The sequence below is a fragment of the Calidris pugnax genome, unplaced genomic scaffold (assembly GCF_001431845.1).
Source record: "Calidris pugnax isolate Ruff unplaced genomic scaffold, ASM143184v1 scaffold113, whole genome shotgun sequence".
Classification (NCBI taxonomy): Eukaryota; Metazoa; Chordata; class Aves; order Charadriiformes; family Scolopacidae; genus Calidris; species Calidris pugnax.
Window position 1 is genome coordinate 2,674,284 of NW_015090879.1, and position 26,151 is coordinate 2,700,434.

Genomic DNA, 26,151 nt, shown 5'->3' on the forward strand with positions numbered 1-26,151 from the left:
GGAGCACCGTCACACACAGAGGGAAAGCGAAAAGTCACACCAAGCAGGGAACGTATCTGCACTGACCAGGGCTCTTCAACAGGCAGAGAGTGTGAGCTTTGGTCCTGGGAAACTCGCTGGTGGGAGAGGGCCATCTTAATCCCATCTGTTGTATTTGTGGTAACAGCCCCCCTCCAGGGCTACCGATGGAGACCCCCCCATGCCACTTACCCATGGGAGTGCCGATCCCGTAGCCTTTGGAGTCGATGAGTCCCCCGATCTGCGTGAGGTTGCAGTTCCTCTGGGTGATGTATTCGATGGTGGTTGACTCCATCAGCAGAGCGTAGTCGGCCGTGAGCGTTCGCTGGATTCCTTCCTCGTTGTTTTTAACAAGTGCCGTGGGTTTGCTGCTCATGAAAGCCCACATTTTTTCAAACGTGGAGATTTTGGATTTCTGGAAAAATGATCCCCCCATCCCCAAAACAAGAATTAGTCATCTTTTTGCTGAAACCGTGTGTCTTCCCAGTAAATGATAATGACAGTTTGAGAACAGATCACATAATGGAACTATTGCCAATTTGTCCTTGTCTTAAACATCTCTCTACTTTTCCTGCCCAACACTGTTTGGCTTCGCCTTGCTGTGACAGGAGACACAGGTTCCAGCACACGTTGTGCAGAGATTCAGCATAAAGTCACTGCCCCAAAGCCCTTGTCCCATGGGTGGAACCGAATTGTTCCTTCCCTTCCCTAAGGTAGAGCCAGACCCTGCCTTGACGCGCCGCGGAGCTCGCTGGTGTGACAGGCCATCGGTGTGGCTGCTTACAGGGATTAGGTTCTGAACCAGAATTTTGTTTATCCTGTAATATTTCTGCACAATGAGAGAATACAGAGAACATTTCAGGGGACATGTTTTTCTCTTTTGCACACACTCTATTATATTTTTGTCTTTCCTCAAGCATCACAAGGAAACATGTCTCCTCTGAGATATGTGCAACTGCCAAACAAGTTTAACGTATCCACGTAAACAGAGGCATAGAAATATTCAAGAAGATTGTCTTACGGCTAAAAATAAACATGGATATTCTTTCACTACAACAGACATTCTGATAAAAAAAGGAGGAATATGTTTTCTAGCTTACTAGTCACATTCATGTCTTTTTCTTCTTCTAGAAAATGTGTTGGGTGAGTAGAAACATGGTTATTTTGTGTCTTTCCATAACATTTGAAATATACCATTTCTCTAGGACCACCTTCTGAATTGTCTCTGTGTAGGTTGTCACAAAAGACATAACCAGCTTCACTCTGGGAGGACACCCCAGGAGAGGGCACATCAGTGTTCCCTGTACCCCGTCACTGGTCACTACATTCCCTGTACCCCATTACTGATCACTGCGTTCCCTGTACCCTCATCACCTGTGTCCCTGTGGGTGACCGTAGCTCTCCTCAGCCCCGCTCTGTACATCCAGCTGGGCTCTGGAAAGGCTCTTGGATATTAAGGCTTATTGCTGCCTGCTCCTTTATGGGCCATTTTTCTCTTCTGCCTAATTTCTTGTTTTCCCTAGATCTCTTTTTGCCTTCTTGCTCTGGAAGAGGCGGCTTAGTCAGCCAAAACCTCCTCCTCCACAGCCCTCCTTAGCAAGAGCCTGAAGCTGGCTGATAAGTTGGAGGGGCTGATAACTCTTTGTGCCCTGAATCAAGGCAACTGCTCACCTGCAGCTGCACGAGGAGTTGCTGCGGCAGAAGCTGCACTTTCTGGTTGAGCTGCCATTTATCTCCGTTTCAGGGCTCTGTCCTTCCATAAGAAAGCAGGAGATGGAGCCCCAGCCCATCCCAACTCCTGCTGTCACATCTCCCCCTCACTTTTCAACATCACCCCAAACATGCCAGCATCGGTACTCCTCATAAAACCAACCACTATAAATAAGGGTAAATTAGCTAAGAAAAAAAAGTCCTTCAGAATGCATTATATTTCAAATGCTTTGCCTGGCCAGCTCCTTTAGTCAGTGCATTTAACAGAAGTTGCCATGTGGTTTAACACCCTGAAGCTGGGGAGTAGAGCACGGTGACAAGGGCTGTTCCTCTGCCTTTAACCCCGTGGGCTCATTCTCCTGCCTGAAATCACCGCAGAGTCATTTCTTCTCAGTTAAAGCTCGTGCTTGTTATAATCCACTTGATGAACGTGCAGTAGTGGCTGCGCCGCAGCAAACTCCATTCAAGAGGCAGGATAATCTCCCTCACTTGAAAATCTGGGCCAATGCCTGTAAGGTAGATTTGTGGCACCTATCAAACCTCAAAGAGCAGCAAGAAATGTAGCCTCCAAAAGGATTATTAAATATCTGTGCATTACAATGGGTAATTGAAATGAATAGCATACTCGGCTGGCTGATAACGACTTGTTTAACATTTATATAGTTCACATCAGAGGCCTCTGGGTTCACTGCCTCTCCCTTTCTCTCCTTCTCTTCCTGCATTTAATGCTCCTTGGGTGTTGACACAGGGCGCTTAAACAACATCAGTGTTCTCCCAGTTTAAAGCATAGAGCAAAATAAACTGGCAAAAAATCAATAGGCTGCATTTAGTGAAGCTAATAGGACTTGCATGAGGTATTGTAGCTCTTCAGGCAACTTAAATTACATGAGACAGGGTTCCCTGGAAGAGAAAAAACACTTTTCTCTTCTCTTCTTAAATCACCGCTTCTGACCAGCTGAAAGGACTTAATTGTGTTTTGAAATGCCAGGAGCCCAGTTTCCTTGGCTCCTGCTAAAGAAACAGCCAAACCAGAGCCCCGGCGATGAGCCCCTCCGCAGGGAAGGGCTGTCTCCCCACAGGGACACCCCACCGGTGCCGTGGCCTCCAAAGACAGGGCTGTGGTAGCCCAAGCTCTTGGCGCAGGGAGGGTGCTCCACACGTCTCTGCTGGAGGCGTTCTCCAGCTCTCCCCACAGCCTAAAACCTGCCACCTCCTCGCTGGGAATTTATTTGCTGTTAGTTCCTTTAACTTGGCTAAAGTGAGATAAGAACGCTCCTTTTCCAAGTGAAAATTCCTCAGCTGTAATTCTCAGCAGCGGTTTGATAGACCGGGCTGTTGGTTAAAAGTCCAATTTAGGAGGGATTGTCGGTCGGGGTGGGAGCAGTCAGCAATCAGCAACTGCAGAGCAGCCCCGGAGAGGAGCACGGGGGGCTCCAGCACATGCCCGTGGCTGCAGAGCTCCCACCACGCTGCAGTTCAGCATTTTTGGGGGAAAAGTTGTTCCTTCCTCCCTTTCCTCCTCAGAATGCTTCGGCCGTGCTGCAAAGGTGGTTGCTTATCTTATGGGAATTTGGGTGACCTCACTGGAGCACACACCATTCAAATAAGCAAAACCACCTTAGCAGTAATTTAATAGTCAGTAAAGGATGCACCTAAATTGTGTTTATTTTCTTGGATTTTTTTTTTGTGCGTGTGTACATGGTGTTTTGCTGGACCTCCGATTTTACAGCTTCAGTAATTTGCCTTAAAAAAAATAGTTACTGGTTTGAACTGGTATTTGCTGTGCTATGGTTAGATGCAAATTTCTTCTCTGTGGAATGGCCGTTTACTTTTATGGGCAGCAGAAAAGAAAGCTGAGCTGGTGGTGGGCAGAGACCCTCCCGCGCCCCTGCATCCTCCAGGGGGTCCCCAGGCCCCCCTCGATGACAACTTCGCTCTGTAGATGAGGAGGAACCGCTTGGTTGCTCCGAGCCATTAAGACAAATGGCCTGACACTGACTTCTTCCTGGCAGAGAAATTCCGGAGCGGGGAACTCCGGGACGTTGGGAATGATGGAGGTTATTGCTAATAGAGAACGGCGGTGTTTGACGCTGATGAGCGCAGCCACAGTCCGCCCCCGGGGGGTCCTGTCTCTCCCCTCCCACCGACGGGTGTGAGTGGAGCTTCTTGTTTTGGTCGGGATTAATAACATCAGAATCTGGGCCGTTGTCCTCTGTATCTTCATCCAGCCCCGAGCGGGTGCCAAATGAGATGCAGGTATGAAAAGCCAAGGACCAGCCCCTCTGAACGCAGCGATTGCAGCGGCGCCGAGAACGCCTCTCAATTCATTCTTCAGAGTCACAGCTCAGAGGCTGCCTTTAATAACCAATGCTTCAAGACCAGTCACCCAAATAAATTAATGGAATAGTTTAGAGGAGGCACTACAAGGCATCTTGCCAAGACATATATGCTTTTTTATCAGTGAAATTGGCAAGAAAGTAACTTTCGGGCTTAAGATTTTCAATTCCAGCCTGTATGAAAAAATAAATTGATTTTCACCAACTGAAGATACTTACTCTTGAGGATTTAACATTTCTGTACAAGTGAATATATATGTACACACACACACACTCACACACACTCACTCCAAACCACACATTAGACCTGGCGTTTCTTCAGCGGGAGACGGCATCCTTTGCAAGATATGAAGGATTTCTGGTGTGATTTATAACGAAAGCTCGATGCTGCTCCTAAATTAATTGATGTGTGTTTATTCCTGTAACTCCATCTGCGTTGCCAGGGAATAAATCGCTTCTCAAAAGTTCCTCTCATGAAGTCAAAATCTGCCAATACAGTGGGTAGAGCTCTCTCCTGCCCCCCGTGTGCCGGGCGGCTCGGCTGCCCCAAGGACCCCCCCATGGGAGTGGGAGCTTTGGCTGTGGGTCTGCCCCACAGATGTGGGGCTGGCTCAGTCGGGAACTTCTGCAAAGACTTGGATGAGCTCTATGTGACCCTCGTGCCTGGCCATGGGCAGAAATCTGGTTGGCATTTTGGGAGCTGTTGCAGGGGACGGTGAAGATTGAAGATGGAGAAGCGGAGGAGCGAGTTCCCAACGTGAGGGGAACTACTTCGGGGAGGAGTCACACAAGGAGCAGGGAAGCAGTTTGGGCTGAGTCCAGGTAGAAAATCCATGAAATGGGTACAAGGAGGGTCCCAGTGAGGATGCTGCCATCGGTCTGTTCAGCAAACTGGAGGGTGCTTGTCTGCCAGACCCCCGGGAGCGCTCCGAGAGCCGCAGTCGCACACCCTGCGGGGCTGTCTCTGCCCGTACCCCCCGCTGGAGCTGAGCAGGGGAAGGTGCTGTGAAGCTTCGTGCCCTTGGCCATTCCTTCCACCCGTCCAGAGGGAGGACAGATCCTCTGCAGACACTGGAGGTGCCCATTGCCCTGTCCCCAGACCCTTGTGCTGTTTGACAGACGTCCCCGTGAAGGTGGCTTTGAAGGTGGCACTGCCAGAGCAGCCGAACTGGAACCAGCGGCTTTTGCCCCGATGTTGGACACAGACCCCACCGAGGGGTGGGAGAAGGTCTGGCTCTCCCACATTTCACTGTTCACGGGGGACAAGTGAACAAGGTGTCATCCCATCAGCACTCTCACTGCTCCAGCAACAGAAGTGTTTGTCAGAAGGGACATCCCTGAGAGTTCATCTCCAAACAACAATAACAATAAAAAAGAAAAGGGAAAATAGGCTGCACCGATAAACCCTGCCCAGTGCCCGCCAGCAGCCTGAAGAGTGACTCTGATGGATAATGATATGAAGCAATAAATGTACTCTGTCCTTGATGATTTTTAAGAAAGACCGTTTCCTTTTATTTCCACATAAAACTCTTACTGGAAACAGTAGTTAAAACACAACAGTAAAAGTCTGGCTGTTCCTGGTAGCTGCTGAGGGTTTATACTGCTCTGTGGCCATGCATCTGGCCCTGCCCCAGACAGACCTGGAGGCACCAGCTCTACTGTGACAAACTCACCCACAGCAACCGGCCCTTCCGTGCAACGTTTGCATTGCCCAGAATTAATTAAAGATCAACCCAGATACTGTGACAAACTCACCCACAGCAACCGGCCCTTCCGTGCAACGTTTGCATTGCCCAGAATTAATTAAAGATCAACCCAAAGTCCTCCATGTTTCTTTCCCAATCTGTGTTCCTGCCTCTCAAAGTAAGCACGGAGATTCACAAAGTGGCTCCATAACCAAGTCATGGCCAAGAAAAGTTGCAGGAGGATGCTGCTGTTCCCTGGTATTAATATTCAGCACGTTGGCTTCCTTTAATGAGTCTTGGCAATTAAACTGCTGACAGCCCAGCGGAGCTGCCTTTACACTGTGCCTATTCAAATTATTGCAGTATTCCAGGCACAACCTGATCTTTAAAGCATGAACTGTCTTTGTTACACTTTGGCCCGTATATTTCCTTCTGAATTGGGTTCCCGGGGGGGAAAAGGACCCTTCCCTGTGCTGCCCCAGCAGAGGTGGGGGAGGGACCCCCATTCCCTCTGGCAGAGCTGTCCCCAAGCTGTCCCCAAGCTGTGACCGGTGCTCCCAGGGGAGCCCTGAGAACTCCACACCTTGCCCTGGAAGGCAGCTTTTTGAGTTCATCATTGAATTTTAATTCCTCTACAGATCATTCCGTAGATTAATCATCCCTCATTTCTATCCCTTTATCCTCCCACTCTTTTTTTCAAAGTGTGTTTTTACAGGCCAGCTGTGGGTTTAAAGGTCTTTTTAAGTGCCTTGGTTTCTTTCAATATTTTAGGCAATAGTGAAATATGAATGTTCTCAGCAACCTCCTCTGCAGTGTTGGCTAACTTCTGAAATTAATTATGCTTTAAACAGAAGAAATTAGTATAATTTGATTCTGATGCATTGGTGGTGTTACCTTGTACTGGCTTTCAGAGGTTAATAAAACTTGACTACATGAATGTGAATACCTGAAGGACAGGAAAGATATTTCAGCCATAAAAAATCCTGGTTGGAGAGGACACTTTGCAACATCTGCCCAGATTTAGGCTGGATTTGTTCCCTGTCCCTGCAGGGTGGCTGGGTCACCGAGGGCCCAGGGGAGCTGCTGTTGGAGAGACAGGGAAGGAGCTGCAATGGGGGAGACGTGGAAATAGGGAAGATACTTTAGGGAATGTAAGATTTTTCCTGTAGGGCTTTAATATAAGATAAGCCTCTCCTGCTGTGCCTAATATGTTCCTCGTCTTAGGGTGTCAGATCCAATAGTGGGTACGGTCTCCAAAGCTGTAAAATCAATAGAACTTTGTAATTCTAACTTCAATTAGCAACAGGGAGCGGGGGATTTAGCCGTGATGTGAATCTGGGTAAGTTAAACTGACAGGGGTCAGAGTTGGGACAAGGGTGTGAGACTGACACAACCTGCTTATAGGAGAAGCAGTGGTGGCTTAGGGACCTTTTTGTCTCTGGTTCTTTGTTCTCCCTCCCTTTGGCCCGAGAACATTGTGTCTCTGCCGGGATGGCAGAAAGCCTTTGCCTGGTCTCACCTTGAAGAAGGTCATGGTAGCTCCATCCTTCACTGCTCCGTACTCTATTTTTGTCTGCTTTGCCAAGTCATCTGCTGAGTCGATGGGGGATTCCATCCTCTCCACCGTCAGGAAAGCAGCAAGGTTGGCCGTGTAGGACGAGATGATAATTAGGGTGAAGAACCACCATATGCCACCAATGATCCGTGTAGACAATGCTTTGGGCATCAGCTCGGAGCCTGGGGTTGGGAGAGGGGGAAGGAGAAGGAGAAGGAAACAAAGAGAAAGGACCTCCGTCAGGAAAGCAGCAAGGTTGGCCGTGTAGGACGAGATGATAATTAGGGTGAAGAACCACCATATGCCACCAATGATCCGTGTAGACAATGCTTTGGGCATCAGCTCGGAGCCTGGGGTGGGAGAGGGGGAAGGAGAAGGAAACAAAGAGAAAGGACCTGGTTTAGATATCCGTATGTACATTATATACATACCCACATACTTATAAAAGTTTAGGTTTCACTGTCAAAATTGCAACAGCTGCGTAATTAAAGCCAACTGGTTTTGAGGCAAATTATCCAGACGTCTTGCATGCAAGGAAGTCGGTGGGGTTTTTGTAGCATTTGCAGAAAAACCCTCTCCCTTTATTGCTGACCTTGGGTACAGTGCACAATTTACAGGAAACATTCAAACTGAAGTAATTAACTAGGCTGCTTTTATGAGATTTAAATAGCAAGCCATTTATGAACTTTTATGAGTGTTTTGTTCTGCCATTTAAAAAGTGCTTTGCCTTTCTATGGATTACTTTTCAAAGGACTCACTCTAGGGAGTGTGTTCAAATACACAAGGTTTAAAAAAAAAATATCAAACGGCAAGAGAAAGGAACTATCAGGGTCCAGTACTTTGAATGCTGGTTAGAAGTGGGGAAGCAGGAGATGTTACAGCAGAAAAGGTGTAACAGGTCTGGAATGACTTTTATTGAGCAGCCATGAAGGACTAAATGGGTTGTGCTATTTTTGTAATTGCCCAAGACACCTTTTAAATCCAGGAAAGAGCTTTAGGTTTGAAACAGCTGCGTGCAGAGGATAAATCCAACCTGGAATTGGCAACAAAGATCGGGCTTTGCAAAGCAATTTTAAGCAGTGTGGCATCAAAGCGTAGCACGGGGTGCAGCTCTTCTCCCGGCTGAGTGCGGCGAGGAGGCACCAGGGAGCGGAGGAGCCTTGGGGATGGAGAGCTGCTTCTCCAGATCCTGCCTCTTCCCCATCCCATCTCTTGCCCTTTGATGCATTGGAGGGTGTGACATCAGTCTAGCTTTGAAATATTATTTTTCTTAGATGCAGAATAGAGTTAAAAAGAATTCGGCTCTTTTCATTTATCAGCATCTGATAAGAGGATGATTCATCCTGCTAAACCCTCTTGCTGGGAACTGTCCCTGTCCATCAGAGCCGAGATCTGGGAAGAATTTCTCTCTCAGGCTGCGGCAGCAGGAGGAGAAGGGAGCAGCAGCTCTGTGTGTGCCACCAAGCTGATACTATGGTTCTTTTGCTTTCTGGGTAGAACTACTGATACACGGTAAATTAAAGCATGGCAAATGTTTGACATTTTCTACTTATTTCTATTCCTGGATTTTCTGCAATTAGATCACAGCTGAATTTCGTTCTTTATTCAGAGCTGCTCACAAGCTCCCCCTCTGCTGTCTTCCGAACAGATTTACTCTATTCATTCCTTCTATATATATTCCATTTGCTCTATTCCATCCACATATATGAATGTAATCCCATCCATATCCCATTTCTAAGGTTCCTGTCACTGTGGTATCTCACACCGATGACGCTGACAGCGTTGGGTCTCGCAGGCGGTGGCTGCCAGGCAGAGCTGCCTGGGGGAGCTCCTCACCATCCCCTGCCCCTGCGGCCCTCACCCTGGAGTCTGGGGCCATCTCAGTGTGCAGAGTGACCAGATGAGGCTAAAAATGGAGACAGAGCAGAGGGAGAGGTGCCCTGTCTTCTGTAAAAGTTGATTTAAAACTGAGCGAGCCAGGACAGAGATCCTGAAATTAAATGAGTCGGTTGAATGAACATAAGTAGGAATATGCAGAATCTGTGGGGTGCTGCTGAGTTGGGTGAATTAAACAGCCGATGGAGACAAAGGCAGGGTTCCTCCTGGGGGCATGGTGGGGGCTGCTCTGTGCACCCCAGCAGCAGCACACGTGCGAACACGGCACCGCTCCATCCTCTGGGTGCTCCCAGATGGCAGGCTCCAGAGCTGCTCCTTCTGACACCTGCCAGAGCCTGCACGCTTCATTAATGGTAATTATTGTATGCAGTGGCACGTGTGTGCTGGTGGCTGGCTGAGCCCATGGGGCTCTGCGCTGTGGGGCAAGCGAGGGGTCTGTCCCCAGGGCTGTGGGGGGAGCTGCTGGGACGTGGCCTTGACCCCTCAGGGGGTGGAAAGTACCAACAGAGGCAGGTGTCAAAAAACAAACAAAAAAAAAAGACTGAGAAGCTCCAGCCTGCTCTGGCACAGAGGAAATCGGATGGTTTTCTTGGCATAAAAGCCTTGGACCTTTTCCTGGTGCCGCAGACAGGGCTCGGTGCTGGCACCCGTCCCCCTGTCCCTCCGTCCAGGCTGGTGCGGTGCGTTGGCTCGGGGGGTGTCTGCGTTGGCTCGGGGGGTGTCTGCGTTGGCTCAGGGGGTGTCTGAGCAGGTGAAGTTCAGAGTGAGCGAATCACAGCAAACGCAGTCCCCAGGAGCCCCTGAGCTGCGGGTGGCAGCTGGTTCCCCTGATGAGATTATTGTCCATGAGCCCTTCGCTGGCCTCAGCCCCAGCCCGAGGTGCTGCTGTGCCCGTGGCTCCCCAGGGAGCAGCTCCCCAAGGTGCTGCTGTGCCCTGGGGCACATCCCCATGGGGAGCAGCGGGTGCCCAGTGCTGCCCAGGACTGCGGGTCCCGGGGGGTGCTGGGGGAGAGCTGCCCCCCCTCTCCCACACCTCACTGCCTTTCAGCAGGGAGCCGGTGCTGACGAGCGCTTCTGTGCCTCTTCAGATCACAAACAAAATAAATTTTAGATTTAAAAAGCCTCCGTGCTGCAGAGCTGGGGGTGGGTGGGCAGGGAGGTGCCGCCGTACCTTGCTGCATCAGCGCTCCCATCCCAAACCAGAAGCTGTTGAACAGGGTGAAGTTATTCTCCACGATGTCGGAGCCGGGGTTACAGGGATGAGCATCGTACCACTCGTACGGGCTGAACCTGCGGCAGCACATGGAAAGCGAGAGCTCGTTAGTCGGGATGTGGCATGACAAGACCCTAAAGGAACAGGAAAAAAAGAGCCTTAATGCATCTCGTGCTGCTGCACAGGGCCTGCTGCCCCCTTCCTTGTGTCAGACAAATTCAGCCGAGATTTTCAGAAGTGACCAGCGTGGCTGTAAGCCCCGTGTCCTGCGTTGCAGACAGCAGGGAAACCTGGGAAGCCAGGTCCTTCTGAAGTATCTCAGGTTGCTTCCCCAAAGCCTTTGGTCACTTCGGATCATCTCCGCAATGCTAGGTCAGACGACAGCAATGGAGCACACAACTATGGGATGGGATGTGCAGACACACGACCTCCAGCCTGAGAATGCATTTATTTCCAGAGCGTGGGGGAAAGTGGCATTTCTAGATGGACTGAGGAGAGATGCTGCAGTGGTTCTGCAGCGGTAGCTGGGACAAAAAGCAGAGTTTGAGGGGACTTTCCTGCTATTGCCCTCGGGAATCAGGGTGGGATTGAGCTGAGTGAGAAGCAGAACTTTCCACCATCCAGACAAGCAGGAATCCGGCACGGTCAGGGCACCAGCACAACAGGGGACACTGGTGTGGGTTTGCCATGGAACTGCTGTGATGCTCGGCCCCATTGCAGGTGGTGGGAGAACATTATTCCCTGTGGGAGCACATTTATTCCCTGTGGGAGCATATTTCCATGGAGCACGCTGTAGCTCTTGGGAAAAACCAAGGGAATTTTCTATGGTCATTTCTGCAGATCCTGCCTAGGGTTGGTAGGGAAGCGCCGCTGTGAGCACCGCTCTTTTAGCCAAGAGCTGGGGAGGATGCTCAACAGGAGAGATGCTAATGTTTTTTGAGCTGTTTATTTACATTTTCGAAGAGTCCCAAATTTTGCAGAGATTAAATTAAAAACATAATTGGTATAATTGCTTTTGAACCAGGCATTAATTATCATCTCCGCTTCCTTCTGAAATCTCTGTAGCTTTACAACAGCCCTTTTTTTTTAAAGCCCAGCCCACAGTTTGCATTGGGAGCTATTTCTCTCTGTAATTCTCTGCCAGACGCGCCGCTGCCCAAGGAGATGTCATCTTGCTTCATTTCACAGGCCCCGCGCTCAGGCAGTTGGATGTGTTTGGAGAAAAGAGCCACAGCTCTCTCCCAGGTGCCCCCCAGCACGAAATACCCCCCCAGGCAAACACCTCCCCAGGCTCTGCCCTGCACACGGAGGTGTCTGTGACCACGGAGCCGTGGTCCCCAGGCAGGAGAATGGAGCAGGGCAAAGCGCAGGAGGATGCTGTGGGGCAGACCTTGCCATGGGGGGTGATGGACTGGCTGCAACCCACAGGACTTGTGGTTTTAGGGAAGTTCACCCTGGGTACATCTCTCCCAGTTTTTGCTTCGATTTTCCACACACAAGATAGAGGTTAAGGACCTCTCCCCTTCCATCCCCGTTATCTCTCTGTCCGGTAGCAGGAGCGTTGCCTGCTCTGGGCTTGCAGGGTGGGACCCAGAGCCCTCACCGTGAGAGTCCTGCTCGTTCATCCAGGTATCACTGAGCCGGTCTCACTGCCCACCTCTCCCTGCTCTTTGAAACAGGAGAAAACCAGAAAGGCAAACAAGAATTGGCCTGAACTCAGACCTGGCTTTACATGCTGCCTGGTTCTTCAAACTTGCTGTAAATTTCTGCCAGAGGCGTACGAAGGATGCGCCCGGGCCCTTTCTGTCAAATAAAGCCAGAGTTCAAGAAATAGATGAAAACTTTCTTGGGCTGCCAATGAAAGGCTATGAAACAGAAAGGGAATTGGTAAGATCAAATGAGCCTGACAAGATGACACGCTGAAGAACTTCAAGGTCTCTGTGTGAAAACCTACTGGTGCTGCTCAAATGACAGAGAAATATTCAGAAAAGTGCAAAGCAGCGACAGAGCCTTCAGTGCTTGAAAAGCGAGTGGGACCATTAGCGGAAACCGAGGGGTAATGAAGGAAGAAGCGAGTGGGGCTTGGTGACCCCATATGGCTGGAGCCACAGTAAATGGGGCTGCTCGGGGGGCTGGCTTCCCTCTTCCACAGGTGCAGAAAGGTATCTGAGAAATATTTAATCAGAAACTGTGATTGTTTTTCTTGTCTCTTATTGGCCTTTTTGGCAGGGAAACAAGGGAGCATTTCAATGAAAGTTTAAAGATCTAACGCAAAATACTTTTGAGTCTAAATTGCATCTCCAGAGACATTTCTTATGGATGACCCAGTCCTTGTTGCAATTAAGATGAATATTAAACCCACCCGCCCCGTCGGGCACCCCAAGGTGATTAGCTGTAATTTGAAGGCGGCGTGAATCTGAGGACAAGTGACAATTCAAATCAGCAGCCACAGCCCCACACCACAGTCACCAGACAAATTACCCCCACGGAGCCCTATAAATTGCTGGTGTTTATAGCTCTTTGGGGGCCGGGGTGGTCAGGAGCCGGGGCTCCATCAATAACTGAGAAAGACTGATTAAAAGGGGAGATGGATCAAATACATCCTTTGCCTGCCTCTAAAGAGTCCCTAAGTTGGTTTTAAGTGGCATTGACCTATGATCATAGCGTCAGCAGAGGACTCTGGTGCCTAGTTCAGGATATTCATGTCTCTGAATTAAGGCTTTGCTATTTTGACTGTGGTTTTCTCCTGAGAATTGAATTTTAGAGGCCTTGCTGGGGTCAAAACCAGATATTGTTTCCATTACTTCCGAAAGTAGTAAATATTTTCCCCATGAAATCTCTTGCTCTTCGTCTCTTTGTGTTGAAAGATCATTTCTGCAGAACCTTAATTACCCTGAATGCATGGTGTTCTTTGAAAGAAGAGGAAGACAGAAGAAATGTCAGGGGGGAAACGTGAAAAATAAACTGTAATTTCAGTATTTTATAGGTTTGATTTCAGCCAAAAAATAGCCTGATAGGGAAAAACTGCTGTATTACATCATAACTGCTTTGAGGTAGAGACATTCTGAGGCTCATTTCACGTCATCTCAGAGCAAAACCAGAGACTAAAGCACAGTTCCTCAGGTTTTCATCCCTCGGTGCCAGCCCCAAAGCCCAGCTCACGTGGTGTCTGAGGTGTCTCACCTCGGGGCCTGTCCAACCCATTCCCTTTGACCTTCCCTCAGATTTTGCCATTTTGCCATTTTGCCTTCTCTGGACCCGCTCCAGCCCCTCAATGTCTCTTTTGTGGTGAGGTGGTATTGTGGTAGGAAGAACAAGAGGTGCCGTTTCTGTGTGTTACACTGCTGCTGAGGTGGGATGAGCTGTCGGGAGGTGTTTTGGGGCTGCTCTTTGTGCTGTGATGCTCTGAGCACCCAGGGCTGGGCTCCCGTGGGCACTGGGCAAAGCCTGCCCATCCTCAGGTGGCTCCCCGGGGACTCGGAAAGGTGCCTGGAACCCGGCACAGCGCCCTGTTGTAGCCACACAGCACAAAGACCAGGAAGGAGAACAATTGCAGCTAAAATCTTGGGCATGGAGGGCCTTCTGTGTCCTCCAAGCCTGAAGCACAGCCCCTCCAGCCCTGCCCATCCGTGGAGGCAGGATGAGGCCATGTGGCTCCTTCCCCGTCCCAGGCGGCTTGGAGTAAGGCTGCCTGCAGAGCCCGGCTTCCTTTGACAGTGTGTCATTGGGGTATCACAGAGTAAACTCAGGAAATCATCTCTAAATGCCTCCGTGGACCTGAGGGATGTTGAAAATAGCAGATTTGTTGTAACACCAGGGTTAATGGATTCTGGTTGCTGTAGTTGCGTATTTAATCTTTACTTTGACTACGTGATTGATGTCGGTGGGGTCAATAGGAGCTGGTCTCTGAAGGATGCTCTGAGGAAAGCTCTGCACAGCCCCCCGTGGGGAAGGGGGTCCGTGTAGAGCCCCAGTCTGAGGTGGGGGGTCAGCAGGGAGGTTTCTGGAGGCACCACTGCCATAACTTGAACTGGAGGAGATGAGAAGTGCATGGCTAAGTGTGGGCTGTGCTCAGGAAACTTCCCTGGGCACCACGTTCCCAGGGGATGTGCAATGGCTGGGGAGGGCGCCTGCCCGGCAGGAGGGAGCCAAACGCTTTCTTTGGGTTGGAAAAGGTGGAATCACGTATTGCAGAGCAGCCCTGGACTGCGCGTCTCATCAAAGACTCTGTGAAGTTAATAACACATGCAAATATATGCAAATTCTGCTGCTTTTAAATATAGAGGTTTTAAACATGCTAATTAGATGCATATTAATTTTGTAAACAGACGCATTGTCTGATCCCTAGCAATGAGGTCTCCATTCTTTTGATGCAGGGAAGGGTTTGTGGAGCTCTGCCAGTGCGGGGTTCAGAGAGAGGGGCTGGAAATGGTGCAGGACACGGGGGCTCTGTGTCCAGGACACAGTGGGGAGACAGGGCTTCTCCACAGAGAAGGTGGGTGAGAAGGGACCCAACAGGAGCAGGAATGGTGAGGAGTGATACAGAGCAGGGATATCGGATCTCCTGTTCCCCTTCGTTACACCAGGGAGGTGCCAATGAAATGGAAAGGCAATGAAATTTCGAAACCCACAGAAGAAAGCGTGTTTTAAAATTCTTTTGTACTGGAAGTCTCCTAAATCTGTGGAACTGCCTGCCCTGCTACAGCAAAAGAGGCTTAGAGGTTTATGTTAATAAAGCAAACAAACACAGGCACATTTGGTATGGTGAAGCAGTACAAAGGATATAGCACAGGCTGGAGCCAGCGAAGAAGAAAACAAATTTCCCCTGTGGATAGCTCATCTTTAATTTTCTCCACGGGGTTTGCATCACCTCTGCCACCTCCCAGAGATACAGCTCGGAAAGGGGACAGAGCCCCGGAGCGTGACGGTGGTGAGCACCAGGAGCCCGGGGTAGTGGACCAGGAGTAATGTCATTAATGACTCGGGTTTAACGCTGCAGCTCCCGCTGGGTGCTGGATCCCTGCGACACACCAGGCAGCAGAACGGATCTGAGCGTGGAGGAGTGTCGTGTGGCATGGCAGCAGATGTGGCAGCAGATGTGGCGTGATGGCAGTGGGGAGGGGTGGCACCGGCGTCCCCTTACCTGGCTATGACAAAGAGGACGCAGCTGACCCCCAGGTAGGCCAGGAGGATGTACATCCAGATGTCCGGAGACAGGGGGTTGAGGAAGGAGAACACGCTGGGGTTGGTCCCGTTGGGTTTGCGGTACAAGATGCTGACCCCCAGCGTCATAAAGGGCTTGGAGAAGTCTATCGCTTTCTCCCGGACGTGGGTGATGGTGAGAGGAGCAACGGCCAGATCAGCTTTCTGTGCAACAGAGGGGGAGGGAAAGAGGGTGTCAGAAACCAGGGCGTTTCCACCCCCTGAGAAACACCCACAGCCCTCATGCTGCGCGGTATTGGGCCAAAAAACCCCCAAAGTGCAGCCCTGGGGCTCCCCAGAAAGAGGGGGTCAGAAACCAGGGCGTTTCCACCCCCTAAGAAACACCCACAGCCCTCATGCTGCGGTATTGGGCCAAAAAACCCCCAAAGTGCAGCCCTGGGGCTCCCCTCTCCCTTTGTGTGTGGGGTGCCAGTGCCAGGACCCCCTGTCCCCTCCCCTCCTCTGCCCCTGGCACAGGCTGGGTCCCCAGAACCCCCTCCCTCAGGCTCTGGCTGTGCAGAGAACACAGAGCTGTCCCCAGAGCCCCTGTGTGACACACGGACGGGTGGGCTCTGGGCAGCTTTCTGTGAGCTCTGCTCCAAACCCTGCCGTGAGGACCAGGGACCCTCTGGGTGCATCAGGCACCCGGGGCAGGACGGGAGGAACGGAGCGGGTGTGATACGGTCCAGTTATTGCAGAGAGTTCTCATCCCTGCAACAAAACCCCAGCACAGACGCGGGGTCTCTACAACACGCCGGACAAGATTCCGGAGGTGGTGCCGTGGATGTGTTTACCATCCTTAAAAGAGCTGTTCCTGATTTAAATCCGTGGGCTGGAGAGCGAGACGTGGTCTGGTGTTTGCTCGTTAGGAGTTCCACTGCACGAGCACAGCATTCATCCTGACTTCTTGTACGAATTGTCTTTCTTTCTATGATTTCTGTTATTTAACGGTTTCTACGCCAGATCCAGTGAGTAGCCACACACAGCCTCTTGCTTCAGAGCTGCCTTCATTTCCTCTCACTAAACATTCATTCAGGATCTCAAACCACCCGTCGGTGAGCACGGCCCAGGCTGCCTCGGCATCGGCTGCTCTGCCAGGGCTTCAGATCCCTCTTTTGGTGCCACTGACTTGGGAGGGAACACAGCAGAGGAGCTGCCTCTCTGCAGTTGAGCAGAGCCCACCCCGTGCCAGGAGCCCAGCACACCCGCGCGAGATTTATTTAGCATCTGGTTCTGAAAATTAAAATTCTAAATTAACCGTGAGTGATAATTAAGTAGCGATATAGTGGATTTGTCATTACTTGCAAACTTTAAATCAATATCTGCTGTCTGACTGGAACAGGCTTTGTTCCGGCAGAAGCTGTGGGTTCCCTGGAGCAGTTGGTGATGATCTCTGGCCTGTCCTGTGGGAGAAGGTCGGACTAATGATCTCATTTGACCTCGTAAATTTTGTGATGAAAGTCAGTGGAATATTTTTAAATACAGGAATCTGGGCCGCCTTCTTTCTCCGCGAGCTTTTCTCCATTCCATAGGTGTATGTGTGTGCGGGAAAGAGCTCTCCAAAGAATGTGCCTTTAGAGCTCCTGAACAGAAGGGTTTCAGGAATTCTCTAACAAGGGTAAAAATATATATTTTTTTCTAGGGTGGTTCTTTAGCTGAGCCCTGGTTGGTTCCCTTTCCTCGTCACTTTCCAAATGGAAATATATTTTAAAATCAGCTTGGTACAGAAAGTGTCCATTTCAATCACTGGCATTTGTCAAAACTTAGAGAAAATGGAAACAGCATGTTCTCAGTGAGCCCTGTTGTGCCAGCCTGAGCCCTGTTGTGCCAGCCGAGGCGGCGGTGCCACTGGTGGGCAAGGAAGGACAGTGAAGGACGGTGGGTTGGAGGAGAGGACAGGCCGTGGTGGCCACCTGGCTGGGATGAAGGTCTGTGTCCCGGGAGCAGGGGGTGATGGGTTTGGAGCTGCTCTCCCCACTCGAGAATTTTGGCTCAGCCGCCTCCAAGATCACAAGGGAAAACCGGCAACAGAAATGCAGCATTTCAGCTCCTCCATCGCCCTGCGGGGGTGTCCTGACTCACCAGGGAAACCGAAGGAGACGTTGAAGGATTTGGCTATGGATTTTTCTGAAGGAGGAGACAAATGAGCAGTTCTGGGGTCAGCGCTCGCTCGCAGCCACCCCTCGGAAAGATCCGTGGTCAAATTTGTGGAAATAATAGAGCGAGGTAAATAACAGCTGGGAGCGGGTGCTTCACCGTGGAAAACGAAGAGAGAGGAATCTGCGTGGATGCCCAAGGATCAAAATGCTTTTAGTGCAGAAATAAAATTTTACTGTGTCATTTGAGCAGCTCCTGTGATTTGATCACAGCCCCGTGTCCTTGGCAGTAAATGTCACTGGGGCGGGATGGAGCGTGCATCAGGGAGCCCGCTCCGCGCCGTGTCCTCAGCTATTAAAGGCAGGACGGGGCTGCACTTCGATATCCTTTTTATCAATGCAGATTTTTTCTGAAGGTGGCCTCTAATTAAGGGTTTGCTGACTGAGAGGATCTAAATCAAAACCCACCAAGGGTGAAGCATTCATTTGTCGTGCTCTGACATTACAAACCGGGAAGTCAATTATCAGGCCCTGGCTGCTTCCTTCCCTCAGCCCCAACTTTTATGCTGTTGCACAGTAAGATGGGTTTTATTAAAAATGAGGAATTATAGCAAGTGCCAGTGGCTTAAAGGCTCTTATCCAGCAAAACCACTTAAGCACACGCTTCTGTTTTACCGGAGCTTGCACGCCTTCCAAGTCTTATGTATGTTCCTAAGTGTTCTGCTGAATTGAGGCCAGAAAGATGGATGTTGCCAAGGCAGCTACACACCAACTGCAGCCACTTCTCCAACACACCTTGAAGGGTTTGAATCTCCTCATTCTCCCAGCGTTACAGCATTTTCACTTGGCTGGAACTGATGTGGGTTCACCAGGTGTTCAGTGGATGGAGGGTACTATTCTCTGCAGAGATATTTGGCTTTTATCAGAAAATGCTAAGTCTTATCTCCAAGTCCTGTGTTGTCGGGGGGATGTGGCCCGTGGGTCAGCACAGCTCTGCAGGGCCACGGTCACTGTGGAAATCCTGCAGCATCCGACCTGCGCCGGAGGAAAGCTGCGTGTGACGGCCGGTCACAGCAGAGCCACCAACAGCATAAGCACAGAGATAAATATTTATTCAAGAAAATAAGCTGCCTCTGTGCTTATTTTGCCAATCTGAGTTAGGTATTTACATAAACTAATTATGTGTGCGTTGCCTGAGAGACAGGTAAATAGTGCATATTTAACTTATTTAATTGTTATTCAGGTGTCTCTCCGGCAGCATCGACACTTTCATCCCTCAGGCTCTTTTGCCACCAGCGCTGGGGCTCAGCCCTTCTCTGCTCCCACCAGGTCCCATCTCTGTCCCCTCCTTTGCCTGCTGGGCTGCCGTGTCCCAGCGCCCTGTCCCAGCACATCCTGCTCCATGCTGGCCTCCTCCTGCCTCTTCCTGCACCTTTCCCTGTGGCAGAGCCAGCTCCAGGGCACAGAGAGCCCAGAGACAGAGGGACTAAGGCTTCAGCAGGCATCTGAGTGCCCTGACAGCCCTGTGCCCCCAGCCCTCCCCTCTGGCCAGGGGCAGGAGAATGTTCAGCCTCAGAAGTGATGCTTGAGGGAGAAGTGATGCTCAAGGTCGTGCCCGGGACATCTCAGCTGCCCTCGTCCTGCCACCGCGTGCTCCCTGCGCTGGGGTCAGCGTTAATTGTCTGCCTCCAGCTCTTAATGGCTGCTCTTACAATTTCAGTCCTAATTTAGACGTCATTTTTGTCAATGAATTTATTTAATATCAGTGGTGAATTAAGAACAGATGTCGGCAGAGAAAATCTAGCTGTAAGCTGTAAACCGAAGAGCAGAAATGAGGACCATGAAGTCCTGTTGGGCACCTTGTAATCTTTGCTTTAGGAAAGTCCCTCGGACACAGAACTACCATTAATTGTACCCAAGAGATGTCATAGGCTGCAGGATCCCAGGGAGAAGGGCTGTGGTTTTAGAGACAAGTCCTGTCCTGTGAGTTACTGGCAGGTGACAAGGCAGGTCCAGGGAGAGCTGCAGGAGGGAGCAGGGGACTGGGGCTCCCAGTACACACCGCAGTGGGACCCCATCACCTCCAGTGCTGAACGTGGGAAACACCAACACACGTGATTAACGATGCTGAGCACAAAAGGAGAAAGTGCAGGCAGCTGTTTTGGCTTATTTCCATCCCTCCCGAACACCGAGTTCCTGCAGTGTCTGAACTAGAGATGGAGGATGTTTTATCCCACAAAATTGGTTTTTTCCTATCCCTGGCCCAGTGGCTTCCAGATGAATCCCCAGTTCACGACACTTGAAGTAAACATCCACTGGTGCAGGGACATCAATGGGAATGTGGCACTGTGGTGCAGTATGTATTTCTGCCAGAATTTACTGTCAATAAATGCCTATTTATTGTGAAAGTGTTAAATCAACTGTCATAAATCGTCCCTAAGGACAGACATTACATCTTCTCTACAGTTACCATTGGCAGGGATTTCTGTTAGAAACCCTATTATTTTCCATACCTTTTTTATTCCCACATGAAGTTTCAGATTGAATGGAAATTTGATATGCACTGTCTCAGCAGAAGACAAGTTTTATTTGTCAACAAGTTTGTGCAAAGTGTCCAGAACAACTCATTCTGCTGGGTTTATGTGGTTCTGCCACAAGAGAGAAGATTTGCAGGCACTGTTTTGCCTGACAACTGGAATTTAGAAATCATAATGGACGGGCCACAAGGCACAGGGTAGTTTTGCTTGTATGAATAATAATTTCTACGAATAAACATCAATAACAGCTCACTATTATGAAAGGAGGAGCTTTGACAGCTGCCAGTTCCCTGTTTATTATGGATACAGGGCAGAGGCCCTTCTCTGTGTCACCTGGGTGTCCCCAACCTCCCCAAATGCCAGTACAGGGACACACAAACAAGAGAGAAAATTTGCAGGCACTGTTTTGCCTGACAACTGGAATTTAGAAATCATAATGGACGGGCCACAAGGCACAGGGTAGTTTTGCTTGTATGAATAATAATTTCTACGAATAAACATCAATAACAGCTCACTACTATGAAAGGAGGAGCTTTGACAGCTGCCAGTTCCCTGTTTATTATGGATACAGGGCAGAGGCCCTTCTCTGTGTCACCTGGGTGTCCCCAACCTCCCCAAATGCCAGTACAGGGACAGCCTTCAGCTTGTCTGACTGAGGCTGCTCTGTGGGAGCACTGGGGGAGAGTGACAATAAACAGCAAACTGTGGTGAGGAGAGAGTCAAGGTCTCCAGAGAAGAGACCAAAATCCCTCCAAACAGGGATTTTTTGTGCTGAGGGAGGAGTGGTGGATGAAAGGCAGCGGGGCAGGGCTTTTTGCATCTAATGGCATGAAGCTCTTCTCCAGATCTGCTGCTGGGGACCAGGAAGACAGGGTCATGCTGTGAGCTGCTCTCACTGCTGTTGCTTTTCCTGTTTATGCTTAAGGCCAGAGTAGAAACAAGCAATTTTACAAAGGATGATAGCCCGAGGCATTCCTGCCTATGGCCAGGCGTGTCTGGATCAGAGAGGACAGGGGAAGGAGGAGGATGCGAGACTCCAAAACAAGCCGTGAGAGCTCACTGCGTAAACAGCCCGTCCTGTGTCACAGGCTGTGATTTAAACCTTTGTGTGACAGGCACCATCGTCCCTGAAACACTATAATCACACACCTCCCCAGGTACCCTGCCTGCCCCTGCGCCCGGCTCCTTTCAGGCTCTATTTCCCACCCCCAGCAGAAGGCATCCTGTGTGATGGGATGCCCCATGCTTTGCCCATCTCCTTTTCACCAAATTTCAGCCTCAAATCAGGCTATTCCTGGTACATCTGCCGCTGCCATGGCTCTCAGCCCTCCCGAGTGATATCCATCACTGGTTTAGCCTCTTATTGTGCCTCAGAGCACCCTCTCCTATACATGGGATGTTCACCCCAGCCTGCACATCAGCTCAGCCACCCAAGGTTGGGGTGTCACAGCATCCTGGGGGGCTCAGTCTTAGATGCACGTGAGTTTAGTGGGTCTTCAACAATGCAGAGACTTTCCGCATGGAGTTAATCCTGGCCTGGGTGTCTGGACCTGACTAAATCCTACCTGCTTCGTGCTCCCACCTGAACGATCCCGATTCTTTGATGAGAAGGACACACTGAATACGGGGGAAAGCCAGCCCAGATGTCAAACTCCCAGCGTGGGCAGCCCTGTTTTCATCACTACAACTCTGTTTGAATTGCTGTCTCCAACGCTTTCCCTACTAGGTGTGAAATCAGTTTGAACTTTCCCATTGCAAAGCGCCCATCGGTTGTTCCTTTCCCCACACAATCTGAAGGCGCTTTGCTGCTGAGGAAGGGCCCCATCTGGTCGCAGTTTCACTTTTTAATGCTTTACATAAACACTGCTATAAAAAGCAATGACATGCAGATAAAAAAAATAATGGCTTTGTATGGGGCTTGGGCAGTGGTTATAAATCACTCCCCGGCGGGCATCCAGCCACACCTGGGAGAAAGCAGAGCTTAAACCTGATGCTGCAGTAAAACTTGTGAGAGGAGCAGATTTGGTCCTTTCCTGGTACTTTATATTAATTTGTTTTTTAAATAGTTAGCCAAGAAATACTTTAATGCAGGTTGACGGTGAGTTTTGTGTTACTCGATGAGGTGGTTCCTCATACCTTCCCCTTGTCTGTCTCTTAGCTGACCATAGCTTTGGGAATGGCTGAAAGCCTCCCGAGAGCCCTCTAACATCTTGTGGGAGGTTGGAAGTGACATGGTTTGGGCTAAATGAGGGTCTGGTTTCTATTCCCTGTATCTTATTTCCTACTTTGGAGCGATTTACTTCTCCAGAGCCCTGGCCTGTGCTCGGTGTCCCCTCCTCTCTGTGTCACACACATCACTCAGCAACAAAGCACCAGCCCCTTCCACCGGGATGCTGAGTGTCACTTGTCTAACTTAGGGAGCTGGGATCTGTATTTTGGGCTGTGTGGAGTTTTCTGGAAGCAAAGCTAGAAAGGCAGGTTTGCAGAGCCTGAAGTGTATTCCCCTGCGAGACGCAGCCCGGCTCCCCGGGGCTGTCCTTGCCTGCCCTTCCCGCTTCTCCAGGGCCAGCCAGCTCGGGACTAAGCGCTCTTCTCAAACTGATTAAGCATCACTTTGTCCCTAGAAGGGACATAATCATTATCATCTGCATTTTACAGATGGAGGAAGCATTGCACAGAAGCAACTTGTCCAATGTCATTTAGGGCAGACAAGCCAAATCCGGAAACGCAGCCCCGCTCCCCGAGCCCCAGCGCCGCAGTCTCGCTCCAGACAATGCGCCGTTATCTCCTCACAGCGCAGCTCATTTACTGGAGTGACTCACCCAGCAAATACATTCTTCTCACATGAACTGTAAGAGCATCACAGCTGCTACGTACGTGGGATTATTTTTGTCTCTTTTCTGCTTAGGCAATGTTTTCAAAATGCAGCCAGGAACTCGAGAGGTGGTCCAAGGGCTGCGCCACTTGAGCAGGATGTCGAGGAGAGAGCTGTGTTACGCTGCTGCCTGCGCCGCGCGGCCCAGACATTAATTCTCTCCTCATCTCTTCTTCCAGAGACCTTTTCTGGGAATCAGAAATTCATAAAACCACCAGCTTTCCTCACCTCCCCTAACTGGGCTTCTGGGATCACAGGATGTGCTGGAGGCAAAATATCTAATTAGGGAACTGAGCAACCCCTGGCTCGAGCGGGGGTTTCGGAGTAGGTGACTTTTTGGCGGCTGCGAGAGTAAAGCTGTCAGGACAGTTTCACTGGTGTTTAATGGGCTTTTGGAAGTGGCTGTGGAAGGAAAAGCGCAGCTGCTGTGTGGCAGGGGGAGCTCCGGGTCCCGGGAGATTTTAGAAAATAAGCTGTGTTTATAAAAAAAGAAAATAAAATATGTTAAACTGTCCCCTATACACCTGCTCTTGCCGTCTGGATCCATCATCTGGATTCAGCTGAGCTGGGCCTGGCACAGGCTGGGCCTCGGAGCCACCTCGGAGCTGTGCCCTGTCCCGGGTTTGCCAGGCACAGAGGGGGTCTGCGCTGGAGCCATGGAGCCCACCTCTGTACTGTGAAAATGCCCATTTTCAGGAACTCCCAATGAATATTTGGAGGTGCCAGACACAGAGATACCCCTGTGCACCACAGGACCAGCCCGGGGGGGGTGGTCAGGAGCTCACTGTGTGTGTCCCCAGCCAGGGAGCAGGAGGGACCCGGGGACAGCCCACACCGCAGACGGGTCTCACTCACGTGGTCGATGAGCTCCTTGATCATGCCGTTCCACTGCCCCTTCTCGTCCTGTGCCCCGTATTTCCCATCCTCCACCAGCCGGATCTCGTAGGTGAAGCCCAGGATGATGGCCAGCTCCTTCAGGAGGTCGATGCAGTAGCCCTCAAAGCGGTCATTCCCAAACAGGGCCGTGTCGGACTTTCGGAACATGACAAAGGGCTCTTCCTGCACAGGAGAAGGCAAAAAAAAGGTCCCCATTAGGGTTCAGCCGCTGTCCCAGCAGGGACAGGGCCACCCCTGTGGGTCAACCTGAGCCCCGCGGCGCAGGCTCTTCAGGCAGGGCTGGCACCGTGACATGTTGGGAATAAATTAACTTTGCACAGCACATCAGCTAATTAGCAACCTTGTTTACCCCACAAAATTTAATTTTGTCTCTTCTGAGCAGCCAACTGTTTTCCATTTGGTAAGATTTCAGGGAGGAAAAATAACCATTTCATGCTCTGAAAAATGGAGAGAGTTGAGAAACAATAAAGGGGGGGAGGGCAAATGGAACCCCCCGTCCTGCAGAGCAGTTGACCCGCTCCACAGTCCTGTCGCTCGCTGCGGCGAGAGGCTGGGGGTTCCTGGGGGGCCAGGAGCCGATGGCCAACGGTGGCCAGCCCGAAACATTCCCCAGTTGGGTTTGGTCACCTCTTGGCTGGCAGTAGCTGGTGGGACACAGGGCTCTGCTGCTGCCCAGGGAGACTTTCTGCTCCAGCTCCTCCTGCCCTGGAGCAGGGAGGGAGAGGGCGAGAGCACCTGAAGCTCCAGGGATGTAATACTAAATCAAAACCGATACCACGGCGCCGATAGAGTTGGCTTGGGACGCGCGGCTCGCTTCAATCCTGCTCTCCCTGGCCTCCTCCTCAGCTTTCTTCCCTGGAATTAGGGCTTTGTTTGTGAATCAGCTGAATCTATGGATCTTGATATAAATACACCGGCTCCAAAGCAGCCATAAAGCACTATTAATTTTGGGAAGCGCTGTAGGGATTACATACATATTTAACAGCCGAAGCACTGAACATTAGGACGCCACTCGCTTCAGTAATGTATCTCCAGGTCTCAAACATTTCCTAGGGGGTAATTCTGAACTCTGTGAACCACTTATTCACGGACTATTTCACAATTTATTACTGAAAATGGCCAGACATCCAATTCACAAGCTCTCTCGGTTTGCTAATCGATTTCTCAGTGAAGGTGCCCTCAATTTCATAACTTCACAGTTCCCATATTGCTTGGGGAGAGTGGCGCTGGCTGCTGGGGTAATATTTCTCTTCCAACAAGTCACTGCAATATGAGCAAAAGGGGAAAAAATAACCTTTTATGCTTTTGCTTTTAAAGGTTCCTCCTATGGCTTTTCTACAATCATTTACACCAGTGCAAAAGTAGAAAGGGCTGTTGCAAATGCAAATAAAATTCAGGGTTGTATTTTCTGATTAGAATCCAGTATATGAAAATGCAATTATTGCAGAACTCAGGTCTAAGTACATTTCCTCCTCCTGCAGGCAAGGGAATGGCAGGGCAGCGGTGGATTTGAGGCAGATGCCCCGTGGCACATGCACAGGCCCAAGGAAGGCACAATTAATAGGAACTGATACCACCCTTGTAGGTTATGCAGTTTGTAGATGCTCACAGAATGTGGCATGAAAATGCTGCCCAAAATACACATGTCCAAGGCAGATGGCTGACAGGGCTCCTCCTGGATCCATCATTTTGCATTATGCCCTGGCCTTTGAGGTATGGTGATTATTGCACCCCAGACCTTTCCACAGCTCTGGCCGTGCCTCCTACCCCTGACAAGATGTCTCTTTTCTGGTGTCCCTCAGTCCTGTCTGTATGGCTCTCGCTGTCCTGAACTTATCTGCTGGCCCTCAGCCCATGCGTGGTCGGGTGCTCCTCCAGCTCAGGGCAGCTCTGCTGCCGTCCCTCCAGCTTCTCCTCATCCCTCCAGCTTCTCCTCATCCCTCCAGCTTCTCCCCAGTGATGCCAGGCTCCCAATCCAGGAATTGTCTCCGACCTGTGGGCCTGAGTTCTAATTTAAGAGAGTTGGGGTAGAGGAATTACTGTGTAACTTCTGGTGTGTTTTATCCAGCCACAGAATGGGTTGAACAATTCCCTTTGAGCTATCCTGAGCCTCCACCTGGGAGTGATGCGA

General features: G+C 50.4%; 1 protein-coding gene across 1 annotated transcript in view; it reads right to left on the reverse strand.

The window, feature by feature from the left end:
* Window positions 1-26,151, reverse strand: part of GRIK3 (glutamate receptor, ionotropic, kainate 3) — a 52,424-nt gene that overhangs the window by 4,578 nt on the left and 21,695 nt on the right. The window contains exons 9-13 of the mRNA XM_014946589.1: window positions 23,979-24,182; window positions 15,557-15,780; window positions 10,372-10,490; window positions 7,269-7,486; window positions 211-433 (exon numbers count right to left, since the gene is read on the reverse strand). Of these exons, the coding sequence (XP_014802075.1) occupies window positions 211-433; window positions 7,269-7,486; window positions 10,372-10,490; window positions 15,557-15,780; window positions 23,979-24,182 (988 nt within the window). The remainder of the gene's footprint in view (window positions 1-210; window positions 434-7,268; window positions 7,487-10,371; window positions 10,491-15,556; window positions 15,781-23,978; window positions 24,183-26,151) is intronic.